This window comes from Pleurodeles waltl, chromosome 12 (genome assembly GCF_031143425.1).
Source record: "Pleurodeles waltl isolate 20211129_DDA chromosome 12, aPleWal1.hap1.20221129, whole genome shotgun sequence".
Lineage (NCBI taxonomy): Eukaryota > Metazoa > Chordata > Amphibia > Caudata > Salamandridae > Pleurodeles > Pleurodeles waltl.
In genome coordinates this window covers 137,084,447-137,098,584 of record NC_090451.1, presented here as the reverse complement: position 1 = coordinate 137,098,584, position 14,138 = coordinate 137,084,447, and the positions used below count along the sequence as shown (strand labels likewise).

General features: G+C 40.6%; 1 protein-coding gene across 1 annotated transcript in view; it reads left to right on the top strand.

Moving 5' to 3' along the window:
* LOC138267088 (hydroperoxide isomerase ALOXE3-like) overlaps positions 1–13,917 on the top strand; it is a 126,346-nt gene extending 112,429 nt beyond the window's left edge. The window contains exons 13-14 of the mRNA XM_069215934.1: positions 1,902–2,072; positions 13,738–13,917. Coding sequence (XP_069072035.1) covers positions 1,902–2,072; positions 13,738–13,917 — 351 coding nt within the window. The remainder of the gene's footprint in view (positions 1–1,901; positions 2,073–13,737) is intronic.
* The last annotated feature ends 221 nt before the right edge of the window (positions 13,918–14,138 follow it).

The following is a 14,138-nucleotide window of genomic DNA, read 5'->3' as shown; positions in this document are numbered from 1 at the left end:
CTTTTCATACATATTCTGCTTCTGCAAGAATAATATTGCATACATAAGTATAATTTTTAAATTGTCATTCCTATCATTCTGATAATGTTAAATCATTCATATCAAGTAAATTGGTTATTTTTTCTATGCATGTCAGCGCATTCCAAAGCAGGTTAGTAGGTAGGAAAGGATATAATTATTACTGGTTCTATTGTTTTAGGACAATGTTTTGTAACATCTTATAAGTTAAATAAGGGTTATGATGGAAACATTTAATTACAGGAATCGGACACCCTATTGAGTTTGCAATTCAAGCTGCAAAAGTGTAAACTTGGTAATATGCTTTCAAAGCAATGAAAGCAATGGCAGTTTTTCGCCTAACATCTTTCCTACTTGTTAGTAATTAATATTAGATTTTAATTTTCTATTGGGAGCTTTATCAGTGGCGTCCCAATTACTTATCTGCTATTGCTTATCAGTTAAAAACAGGGCCAAAAAAATTGGGGGTGGGGACATTCATAGCATAACATTATAGATGGATAAAAAGTGAATCACAGGGATATTTTTCACCTCGAGGTTCTGAGTGATTGCATAGACAACTTCGAGCTTCTCTCTCGTTGCCTATTTGGTGCCACACAGAACCCCTTGGGGAAAAACATCCCTGTAATCCACTGTTACCTGTCTACAATTCTATATGTTTACATAGCACCAAATAACACCTAGAGACTAGTTTTCAATGTTCTGTGCACAGCAATAAATCCAAGGGGAGCTGAGGAGGCTTTATGAGGTGGATGCAGGGAGAAAGGGATTCAGAAGCCATTTATGTAGCCTTGTAGCCTGTGCTGAGGATGGCCCAGGTTCTAGTTGCAGACGAAGCCACGCACGTAGCAGATGCTGAACCACGCAAAAAGAATAAAATCAAACATTGCTTTAAAAAATGCGTAAACACAAGGTAGTGTGCTAATGTCTTTCTCTGTCAGCTCTGAAAAAGAATTGAGGTGGTGTCTTAGTTCTATGCTGTTGAAGCTGCATATGCAGAGAGGCCCCCTTTTTCTGAGGGTCCTGTATAGTAAAGCAAAAGTAGATATTTTTGAGTTTGCCTTCCTTTTGAAGTGAATTAACCTAAGGTTATAGATCTGGGGGGAGGTCATTTGCTGGAAAATTTAAAAGAATCTGCCCCAGAGTTCCTTGTGTGTCCAGCTTTCAAGCAACAATAAAACTGTCAAGATAACTCTGTGATTAATGGTCCAGCTAGAGAGAGAGAGATGGGAGTTTTATCTGGTGGGAGTTTTGACTTACCATAAAGAAGAGCAGATGTTTAAAATGCCTGCTGCAAATAACATATCTGTATTTTATGTGGAAAGCTGAGTGGGTTAGTAAAACCAGCCTATACATGCACTTTAAAACAAATGACATGAATGTGAGAGAGGGGTTCTGGTGAGATAAGGGGCACATTTGCTGGGTTGCATAAGGGAATCCGAGGAAGAGGTCATGGGGATGCCAAAAAAGATTGTCACCCAGGCGCCACAAGCACTAAAGCCGATCCTGGGTGGGTGATAACAAGTCTTCCACCAAAAAAGCTGTAAGCTTGCTTTATGACTACATTCTCACTTCCAAAGAGAGAGCAGAGAAAGCGTGTTTTTCCAATGGCACAGATGGTGGCACCACCGTCCCTGTAATAGAGGGATCACTGAACATAGCAGTGGACTGATCACAGTAATTGAGACAGCAGGGCTACCCTTCAGGCTGCAGGGCTTAAACATTACGTCGATCTCTCCTGCTGCACATGTCCTATGTGTTTTGTCTTTGGAGTGGAGAGCTTTCAATTCAATCCACTACGATTCCGCTTGTAAATGGATTTTTAAATAGATTAATTCTCTTTTCCTCATTCATCCCATATGCCTTTGCTTTTGCCATTGCAGCTCGATTTCTGTTCCTGGATGCCCAATGCTCCGGCCTCCATGAGAAGTCCTCCACCAAGAGCAAAGGGTTTGGCCACCGTGGAGAGTGTGCTGGAGACCCTGCCAGATGTGAACAGCACTTGCACCATTATCTCGGTCCTCTGGATGCTTAATCGGTGGTCCATAGACATAGTAAGTAATCTTCAACCCTTTAGCAGTGTTGTACTACTGCATCTGTTTTATGTGTAAGGGATTTGTGCACTGTATTGCCTGTGCTGTGCCTGTTGTGTTTGGGACGTCTTTTACTGATAGCGCCATGAGTCATCTCTGAGAGAGAAGAGGAAACCAGGTGTCAAAAAAGATACAATTCAAGGCCCAGGAAAAAATCCACCCACTAAGTGGATGTTATGTGGCAGTATCTGAGCTAAGTAGTAATTAATCGTTGGAAACTAATAAATAATACCTTTAAAAACATTAACCAGCTTGCTTACAGAAAACTGCAAGTAGCATCAATGTGTGGAAGTTGTGACTTTAACATCTGACTTGCGTTTTTCTCCCACTTTTGCTTTGGTGAGAATTTCCCAGGACCTTGACACATAATCTGAATCTTGAAAATAGAATCCACACTAAAACAGGCCATAATAACTGCACATGCTACATAACCTTGCAATAAATGGCTAATGGTACCTTCAGATCACCCCCCCCCCCCCAAACGATTCGAAGTGGCAAGCAGTCATGGTGCAATGGAACCAAAGACATATGAGTCATGCACCAGAGATGGATTGCCTTAACAATAGTAGCTGCATGCCTTCAATGCCATGCATGAAATTACTCGCTTATGCACACACTTTCATTAGAGATGTTGGTCCCTCCCTAAGGGGGACACATTACTTTAAGTTCACTAGATGTAAGATCCCTGCTTAATTAGATGTAAATTGACAAAACCTTAAAAAAATGAGGACGGTGTTTAGTGTCCAAAGATGTGAAGGACACATACAGGAATGAGACAAAGACATTCCCCTCTGTCTTCTTCAGATCTTTGGAGGAGCCATTCATCATACCTTGTAGCCTCTCAAATGAAGAGGTGGTTTCAGTTCAGGTGAGAGGTGGTACAGAGGCACCTGCAATTGAGCAACTCACAATGGCACAAAAGTGAAGTGATTTTATAGTTAGGTGAAAATGTCAGTTAAAATGTAAAATTTAAAACTAAAGTAACTATAGCTTGAACCCCTGCCATTCAAAGTTTTATTTACCAATGATGTAATTTTAGATGTAGCAAAAACAACAAGTGATGGACGGAATGCTGAACATTGTCAAACATTCACCCCCAGTATAGTGATCTGGGCCTAAATCCATCGTTTTTTTGCTGCCCCTGCCATTCCAGTTTGGACCCAGCCATATTCAAATCAGTCTTGACCCTGTTCCCATTGGGAACAGTCCAGCCCGAACTGCTAGGCCAGGTCTTCCCTGGACTGGAAACAAGCATCCTGGGACCGGTTTCAGGGTTTCACCCCTCATCAGCCAGGCTAGCTTGAATCCAGTGGCATGGGAAGCACGTGACCCACGTCTGGGCATACCCTTCCCACTTAGGGCAACAAAGCAAAAACAACATGTGATGGACGGAATGCTGAACATTGTCAAACATTCACCCCGAGTACAGTGGCCTGGCGGTTCGGGCTGGACTGTTCCCATGAGGAACAGGGTCAAGACTGATTTGCATATGGCTGGGTCCAAACTGGGGTGGCATGGTGAGCAAAAGAACGATGGATTAAACCCAGATCTGTGACTGGGGGTGAGTGTTTGCATTGTCAGCACTCCGTCCATCATCCTTTTGTGTTGCTAAAGTTGCCCTAAGTGGGAAGGGTATGCCCAGACGTGGGTCCCTTGCTCACTGTGCCACTGGAATCAAGCTAGCCTGGCTGAAGAAGGGTGATACCCTGAAACCGGTCTCAGGATGCTTGTTTCTGGTCCAGGGAGGACCTGGCCTGTTCCCATGAGGAACAGGGTCAAGACTGATTTGCATATGGCTGGGTCCGAACTGAGGTGGCATGGTGAGCAAAAGAACCATGGAGTAAACCGAGATCTGTGACTGGGGGTGAGTGTTTGCATTGTCAGCACTCCGTCCATCATCCTTTTGTATTGCTAAAGTTGCCCAGACGTGGGTCCCTTGCTCACTGTGCCAATGGAATCAAGCTAGCCTGGCTGAAGAAGGGTGATACCCTGAAACCGGTCCCAGGATGCTTGTTTCTGGTCCAGGGAGGACCTGGCCTGGCAGTTCGTGCTGGGCTGTTCCCATGAGGAACAGGGTCAAGACTGATTTGCATATGGCTGGGTCCAAACTGGGGTGGCATGGTGAGCAAAAGAACCATGGATTAAACCCAGATCTGTGACTGAGGATGAGTGTTTGCATTGTCAGCACTCCGTCCATCCTCCTTTTGTGTTGTCATTTTAGATGTAATCAGTAATATTATCAATGATGTAATATTACATGCCATGAGTGTTGTAATATGTGAGTCACAAGCAGTGCATGAGGAGGGTGCAAATTATTGCTACTTCAGTTACCTGTAAATGGTGAATTTCAGTTTTTTTTAGTTCAATTACATTTTAAATAACAGTATCACATAACTATAACATCACATTAATCTTTTCTTCAGTGAATTTCTCATTTTATTTCAATGTAAAGTAAGATATTATAAACGTACATATCTATAATGGCACTTTAGTCCTTGATTCTTTTCCAGTGAATTTCTAGTTTTTTTTTAATGGAAAGTAACAATATAAAGAGATGTCATTTTAATTAAGGTAGAGATACTGGCTTTCTCAAAGGTCCAGAATACTAAACTATAAAAGGCTGGTTTATTGATTTTAGCAAAGGGTTAGCACATAAACCAATATAAAGCAGACCTTTAGGCTTTGTCTACAAATCACCTAATAATTTATCAATAGATATAACCCAATGTCTTTTCATGTTAATTTTAATTACTCTCTCAAAAATAGTTGAAACAATTTGCATTCAAAATCTTCTAAACAGGTACTGAGTATTTTTACACTCTCCAGGCCACAAAATGTAGCCTCAGGACCAACCGCAAGGGGTCCCTGCGCTCCAGATGAAGATAAAACAGCTCTAGCTTGGGTGGTTTTGAAAAATATATGGGAGGCTTTTTTGGGGTCATGCTTTCACTTTTATTGTTCATCTATGAACGTTCCCAAGTGATTTGAGAGCACAGTTTGAATTCCCACACCCTTTAAATAGGAGGCAGTTGTCAGTCTTGATCTCCTTGGGCAGTCAATGTTTTGGCAGCATATTCGGCAACCAGGGAATTACTGCCTCATTTTGGGTGGTGACCATAAGTTCTACCTTTTTATAATGGGTACCATTATCTACCATAACAGTTACAACTGCTTTGACCAGTGTGTTGCAGACCGTCAGAGTCACCATCCCTCGAGGTGTCTCACTGGGTTCCTCTGTTACGACCAAATTCTGTCTTTCTGCTTGACACTGAGGAACAGGGTGAATAGGGACATTATTGGAATACATTTTTCAACCCTAATTTATTCAGGCTTATACTGCCAAGATCAAATTAGTTCTTTCTTGATTCAGGCAATTCTTAATTGTAAAAGTATATCTCTAATTCTGCCAAGCAACTCATTTAGGATAAACCCTATGTACCAGAATATTATTTAGATTTGATGCAGATGTAAAATAATGTTTGAAATAGTAGTTTCATTGCAGTCTTAGAAACTAACCGTTTGGAAGTCATCTTCAAGGGTATTCTAAACAGTTTTTATAATAATATTGGAGGAAATCATACAAACTATGGATCCACTGATACCTAAAAATATTGCCTCCCCTCTGGGCTTTAGGTTACTGATCATCTCTGAGTTTTTTAAATAGTTAACCTTATATTTCTTTACATTTAAGCGAAGGAGGTGGAGAATGCCAACAGGTGCTCGCACATCAGCAGCAAGTAAACCAAATGTATGATCAGAACATAGTCATGTAGGTGAACAAAATAGTGGTGGGTGCCAGGCTAGCTGTAACACCTGCCACCACAGGTGTCAGAGGGCCACACACTAAGGAGTGGGTGGTTGCCTATATAACAAGAGAAGAGTGGCCAGGGCACACCCGTATCGTAGATCCAGATAATATTCAGGAATTAAGTAGATGTCTGGTCAGGAAAGATGATGTGTAGGAATTTATTATAGATGCAAGTGGGTAGTCAGAGTCTCAATCACAAAGACTATGTTGTACAGTAAGTCCATGTATCCAGAACAGCCAGATGATAATAAATGGTCAGAGTTACAATCAGATGAACACTTGCAACAAAAAGTCCGTACAGCAAAACAGCCAACACGTGTTTCGTCTTCAAGACTTTGTCAAGGCTTTGGATGTGCGTAATGTATACATAAATACGGTTGAAGCATTAAACAAACTTATGGTAATCATAGATACATACACACTGCCTAATCCCGACTCAACCAGCACGGGTTATTTCTCCAATACATGAGGCTTATCATGGCCACCACTGATCTCTCCAATGCTTATTGACTGCACCTAGAGATCCATGACTACCCTCGAAAAATGCTGTTTGCGAGGCGCTAATGCCCTCACGCGATGCTGAAACACATATTCTGAGTCGGTACCGACTAGCAAAATGTGTTTCAGACTCGCAAATAGGAAGGGGCGTTCCCTACCTATTTGCGAGTCGCACCGCGATGTAGGGTTGATTTGTGACCGCAAAAGCGGTCGCAAATCAACCCGCAGTTACCATCCACTTGAAGTGGATGGTAACTCATTCGCAAATGGGAAGGGGTCCCCATGGGACCCCTTCCCCTTTGTGAATGCTCACAATAATGTTTTTTCAGAGCAGGCAGTGGTCCTATGTAAACTGCCTACTGTGAAAAAACACAGAAACAAAAAGGTTTCAGTATTTTTTTCTATTTGCAGCTCGTTTTCTTTAAGGAAAACGGGCTGCAAAGAGAAAAAAAAACTGCTTTATTTAAAAGCAGTCACGGAGATGGTGGTCTGCTGTCTCCAGCAGGCCACCATCCCCGTGAGTGCCTAGACTCGCTATGGGGTCGCAAACCTCGACCCACCTCATAAATATTTATGAGGTGGGTCTTTGGACCCCATAGCGAGTCGCAGAAGGTGTCTGAGACACCTTTCTGCATACCAATTTGCGAGTTGCAAATTGCGAGTCGGAAGGACTCGCAATTTGCAACTAACAAATTGGTTTCTACCTACATCTGGCCCTAAGTTCTTATAAATAAATTAAGGGCCCGAATTGTCAAGGTTTTGAATCACCTCTGTGCCACTCAAGGGGGCACAAGGGCAATGCATAACTTAAGTGTGATTTATCAAGCCACACAAGGGCACCTTCCATGGCCCTGCATGGCTTGATAAATATGGAGTAATGCAAGGCAGTGCAAATCACTGCTTTTTGTTACTCTGCCCCAGCTTGGCTTTCCATGGGTGGAGCATAGGTATTCCCATGCATCCACACCCATGGATTTTGGTGCATTCCCAGATTTACTATTACTGGTAGACCTGGAATTGTGTCAAAATGCTACACCTTGCCATATCTTTATTTCTCCTAGTTTGTTTCCTCTTCCTAGGTGTGGTGCATTTTGCACAAATAGAAAGAGGAAAAAGGCCTCTGAGGATTGTTTTGTGCTGGAATGTGCCCCTTTCTGTAAAAAAACAATCCTGCATACAATGCATGCACCCTTGCACCATGATGCAAGGTTGCCTGCTTTGGCGCTAGGCTACTAGTTGTGCAACAGCGCAGGCAGCGGACGGGAATGCCTTCATAGATATGGTGCATTACTGCTCTCCCTCTTTCACGCAGTACAGGAAGATGTCTTGCTGCGTTGTGCTGCATGAACATTTGATAAATATGGTCCTAAATGTGCAACTCAAGTGTAGGTCAATTTTACCATGTTTCGGTGGAGAGCACAAGCACTTTAACACTGGTTAGCAGTGGTAAAGTGCACAGAGTCCTCTTGCCAACAAAAACGAATTCAGAAAACAGGAGTACTAAAAGTGAACCCGTTTGGGGGAGAACTACACCACACATGTAGTTCATTCTTTTTTTTTTTACTTTCAAGAAGGAGGGCAGTGTTTGGAAAAAGAAGAGGAACTGGGTAACAATAATTTTACTTAGTTGACCAATCCTGTTAACAGAAATTGAGGCATGGCATAGAATGTCCTGACTGATTCTGGAAAATAATTAGGTATAATTCATAATTCTACTGGAATATCTTTTGATTATGCTTAAGTTTCTTGTAGGGAATGACTGGTTATAATTGTGCTTTTACAATAGAAACAGTAGGATGACATACATTTATGTTTTATTGTTGTTAATTTGATAATCAGTGACAGTTGAAAATTTCTCTGAGATTAAAAATCCTTTCAATATTTTCTACTACCGTGGCTAAAATTAAGGCTGTACCTGAATTAAGTGTGCGTTTTGAGGGGCACACAGATTTGGCAGACACCAGTCACCCCTGAATGTGGCAGGGTGATTGGTATTGCAGGTTATCAGTAATGTGGCAAACAATAGTATAAGGGAGGACAAACCTTTTGAGTGCCACTGAGCTTGTGAATTTACTAAAAATAATTGATTTGAAATAGCCAAGTGGTAGCTTTATGATAATAGCATCTGATCAGCATAGTAAACGGTTTGGGAAGTCACGTTCTTCTAATACAGCCTCCAGATATGCCCGACTTCCATGTCAAAAGCCTGTTACCACAGAATCTACAAAATTATCTCAATGTATTGGCAATAGCTAAAGCTTAAATAAGACAGTGCATATAGGATGATGCCACGAGAAATCCAAGAATAAAGCCAGATTGGTCAAGATGATCGAGAGGATGAATCACTCCAGCCTTTGTGAAGATTTCATGATCGGTGTTCAGGCGTACAATTAGCTGGTATGATTTCCAGGTCTCAGGGTTTATCTGCATTTTTAAATAAACAGGTATTGGCAAAGCCACTAGATCACGGCTTTAAATAGCATTAGCTGGCTTTTTGGCTTTACTAATGCTTTTTCTTGTTGTCAATGCACAGCAGCATCAGCACAAAGAAGAAAAAAGGATGTTGTTGATACTCATCCGCATGATCAAAAATACAAACAAAAGAATAAAATGGCGACCAAAGCCTGATGATAAACATGCACAAATCTTATTATGCATGCGAAGGTATCTGTCATGACGCTGTAATAGTCATTAGTTTGTTCTTCATCTTGGAACAGCAAAATAAAAGAAAACACATCTTTAAAGGGTAAATAAAAAAAAAAAGTGAGCAAAAGCACATTATCTAGAACAGAGCACCATGGTAGCGAATTGTAGTTGAATAACAAAAGGAACCAGCAGGGCGGGGGCGCAACAGAACTCCGTGGAGTGGCAGGGAGGAATAGTGATCAGGGAGTGGCAGAGACGCAACATAGGAGCTGGGGCTGAATAAAAAAAAGAAAAAGTGGAACTTGGAGGAATGGGAGAAGCAACACAGAGTACAGAGGCAGGGATTTCAGGGAGATGTAGCTCACTGTGAGAGAGCAAGTAAACGCGTCCACTTCCATGGAGTGCTGAAAGCAAAAGTAAAAAAGTAGTTCACTGAATATAAGCAGTGGAAGGATAAATGTCATCCAGTCAAAAAGCTGATGAATAAGTTATACAGTGTGTGAGGGACTAACACAAGAGGAAGGTAAACCTTTAATTAAGAAGCAAGCAAATGAAACTCCCTAGAATGCCAATTAAGGATAAGCAGTGGGTTCCCCAAAGCCCAATCTAAGCACTTGTTTTATACACAATAGATCTTTTGACAAGTCAGTAGTTGAGACCTAATGACACTAGGTTACCCCTTCCAAATGTTTTGGGCTCCTCCTCCCTAGTAAGCTACCAGAAAAAAATACGTTTCCAAGTTTATTTTCTTGAAAATCATGGTACGAATGCTGCAATTTGCCCTTAAGCATGAAAGAAGGCAAATACTACTGGAAATTATTGTGGCCAACAAAGATTTGCACTTTTGTAAATAAAAATAATCGTAGTGTTTGGCATGAACAACCTGCATGAAGGTGGCCAGATCAGCTATTTCATGCTTGACAAAATATGATTGGCTTTAGAAGAGCGTGTCGTTAGCACCTGTTTTGAGGAGGTATTATTTTGGTGCCAAGTCCTGTCTCCATTTGTTATTAAGTAGGTCCTTTTTGTCAAAAATCGTGGGTAGTAGCATGGGGTGTCCCCTTGACGCATAGTACAAAGTGACACAAAGTCTGATCTGAGTTATTTTGAGTGCAGTTTTGCGTTGGAAAGTAAATACTTTATCAACCATTTGTGCCACTTTGCAATACTTTTTATGAGTTTACATTGATGCATGATGTTGATAACTCTGCCCCAAAGAATTCACGGTCTGAATAAAGGAGATTGCCAAAACCTACCCACATCGGTTGAGCTCCCTTTGTGACAGAGTTGTGGACTCTTTAACGATTGATGTTTCTATATGCAGTATATTAAACTGGATCTTCAAACAATCTTACAGATCACCTCAGAAACTCATACACACTCTGCATAGGTGGTAGATGTACAGCTCTAGGCCTTGGTAAAAAGAACAATGTTTCCCTAAATGTAGAAAGTTCGACTCTTGGACTGACCGGAACCTGAATCCCTATGGAGCATATGTGCATTCCACATCCTACTTTCCATGACAGACTTTGAGGTCCCAGTGGAGTGAGATGACTAATGCTGCTGATTTTTTACTATCTTTTTTGAAGGTTGCTTAAACCAAATTGGACAATCCTACATACTGCAAATATACAATACCAAAGCATGTGGCTCAAAGTTTGCCAGTGGTCACTCATATCTCATGTTTCGTGGATGATGTTTTGTTTCATTTTGTCATATTTGATACCCTGAGAAATCAATTTTGATATGTTATAGACCGGTGTTTCCCAATCTTTTGACTTCTGTGGGCCCCCACTTCATCATTACTGAAACCAGGGGACCCCAACTGAATTAATGTTGGAATCTGGGAACCCCCACCTGAGTCAATACTGAAAGCTGGGTCCCTAATCTGTTAATATTATTTATTTTTCTAAGCAGCTGCAGACCCCCTGAGGGAGCTTCTTGGACCCACAGAGGTCCCCAGAACACAGGTTGGGAACCACTGTTATAGACAAATACAGAAACACTCACACAAATACCTTTTTGGGTAAAATCCTATTGACAAGAGCCACTTTGAAGATTACGCCATCTGTTGACATCTGTTGAGAAGGCACTGTGCAGCACATAGTGCCAATGTAGTTCTGTCTGTTATTTAGTAATGTATAAGTAATTTCAGCTAATTGCCACCAGAACTCTAATACAATTGGCTTATTGGATATATGTTCCTTTGACAGACACCCCTTCATGGAAATCTGGGGGAACTTCAGACTATCTCTTTGTGTTAACCTTACCAAATGTCCTTCTCAAGACACTTTTTCTTTTTACAAATGTTTCATTACGTTTCCATATGAATCCAGAGATCTTTATTGTTGAGCCCTGAAACAAGCCTGTGCGTGACAAACCTTTACACCACTGAACCCAACCCAATCGAAACACTCCCTTCTATTGCTGAAATGTTACTGTCCACATACTCTGCATTGATGTTCATGGGACCTTAGACATGTACAATTCTGTAACAAAATAATTTTGCTGTAATAATAAAGACTCCAAAAGGTGAACTTTGAATATCACGGAATGTAATATTTTTAGTATGCTGTTTCTGGACAACAGCAATGGGACTGAATAAAGCGATATGTTTTAATTGCTTTTGAGAAATGTTGATCTTTTCACTGTAACCTCCTTGGATTTCACTACATGGTGTAACTGGGATGTTGTGATGGATTTTTCAACTGGTTTGAAGCATCATATGCTACAGAACAACTTCTGAAAACTCTGTAGCATCACATTTAAGAAACATGTAAACTCAAGTCAAACTGGAATTATTTTCTCATTGAACCTATCATGAAGGTTTAAGTACCACCAGTGTTCTGCCAGCGGTAGGTGTTCTGCACCCAGTCTTCTACCACACAAGAGGAGGTGAACACCATCATGTATTCGTAGTGAGTCTGTATTAATAAAAACAGGAAGCATTGTACACAAAAGGTACTTTACCGTACACCTGGTGTCTTATACCAAATATATGCTCTCCACTGAGAATCTAGAGTTAGAGCAACTTGTGTGGCAAACATGCCCTTGGTTGAACTTAAATATTTCCACTTCAGTGATTTTATAGTGTAGCAAATTTTTCTGGTCACATGATGCAGCATTGAGTTTATTTACCAAGCCTGCTCAGTTCTAAACTATCACATCTAACAAAGTTTACAAATTGCCACAACCAAAGAAGAGACCTGCGTCGTCTTATAATGGATCACTCACAGAATATCAGACACAAAAATATCATGTCAAAAATATTGAGGACCAAAATATTAAGGTAAGTGCAACTTTATATATATATACCACTAGGTAGTTATAGTTAGGACTACATCTCTATACAAAAAATCGTTTTTTCTTGCCTATATCTTTGGCAATGCTTGACAAACCTTCACAAAACTTTCCAAAACAATTTGCCAGTACCATCAGCTGCTGCCTGGAAAGTTTTGGGGTGATCCATTCAGGGGATGCTGAGAAAAAAGGGGTTCCCACACCCCCCACGTTTACCCCATTCATTTTTCCATAGGGATTTTGAACAGCAATAGCGCAAAAACTACTGGACGGAATTACACCAAATTTGGCAAGAAGGTAAGTCCTTGTTTAGAAAGAGAGCTGTTTTTAATTTGCTGTAATTCCATTCAGTAGTTTTTGAGAAATTAAGGGGAAAACAATTTTTTGTATCTAGGGGCACAAAGGATTTGTGACCCCTAACAATCTCTCTCTGAGATCTGGTGGCTGATAACACTTCAACAACAGAAGCTGTTGATGTTTTGTCAGCCATCTTGGGACTCGGCTTCAACCAAGTCCACAATAAAAAGTAAAAAAGAAGACAGAAAAAAAAAAAGGGGCCAGGGTACGAACACCCTGACTGTTTAGCTCTGGTGGTGGTGTCCCAAAGGAACCCCTCCAGGGTAAAAAGCATTTTTTTAAATTTATTTTATGAGCGGAAACACAGTGGATTTGCGAATTAGCTCGTAATATTAAAATATTTTAATGCCCTCGCCATGCACTACCAATTACCCCACAAATTACGGCATTCATTACATTTTTGATAACGTTATTGATGATATCAGTGTCATATTTGCAGTTAAAAGTTTTGATGAAAAAACTGTGCATGGGGGGAGCTAGAGTTATAGTTACCGTAGGGCACGAGTTATAGTTACTTGAGGTAACTCTAACTATAACTGGTAAATTTATATGGTTTTGTACATTTAAAATGTGAGCCTAACTATAACCTCCCTGTAGCGTTTGTTTTTTAAGTTAATTCTTATGTTTTTTTACTTGTATTTCTTAACTATAATGCCCTGTAACCTTTGTTTTTTTAATATGCATATATATATATATATATATATATATATATATATATAGTCAAAGTACATAATATATGTGGCGTAATATATAGTAGAACTTTGATTACCTATAGAAACTTACCTTCACAATATTTTTGTCCTTGATTTTCTTGACGCAATGTTTTTGCCACGCAATACATTTACCAATATTTTGTCTAAACACCCTTACAATGAGTGGACACAATTATTTGTGCACTCTTCTGATTAGTCAAGTAAAAGGTAATATTCTATCAAATGCTAGGCATTATTGGGAACATTTCTATGCATCTGAGTCTTTGCATCTGTTCATTTTACACACCCTGGTCTCTTTTGACAGACTCCATTGGGCTGGTATTCTGAAGAATACTTCACAGAAGAGGAGCCCAAGCAATGCCTGAAGGACTTTCAGCTGCGTGTTGCCCAGATAGCACTGCGCATCGAAGAAAGGAACAGATCCCTGGCCCTGAAGTACAATTATCTCAATCCGAAAGAGATAGAGAACAGCATTTCCATATAAGAAAAATGGAAATGCCTTGGAAGATTTGGGTAAATGTTTGTAAACATGCATCTTGGTTCTCTTTCCAACTTTGCAGAAGTTTAGTGATGGCGTTCCAGCAGACCATACTCTTACCTCCAGCCCTTCCAAGGCCTGACTCATGCCCTGCCTGCCCCACCTGGATTGTCCTTCTGACTTGTCAATGCTTATTGTTTGTACTACTAGCCACAGTGGCATCTCTT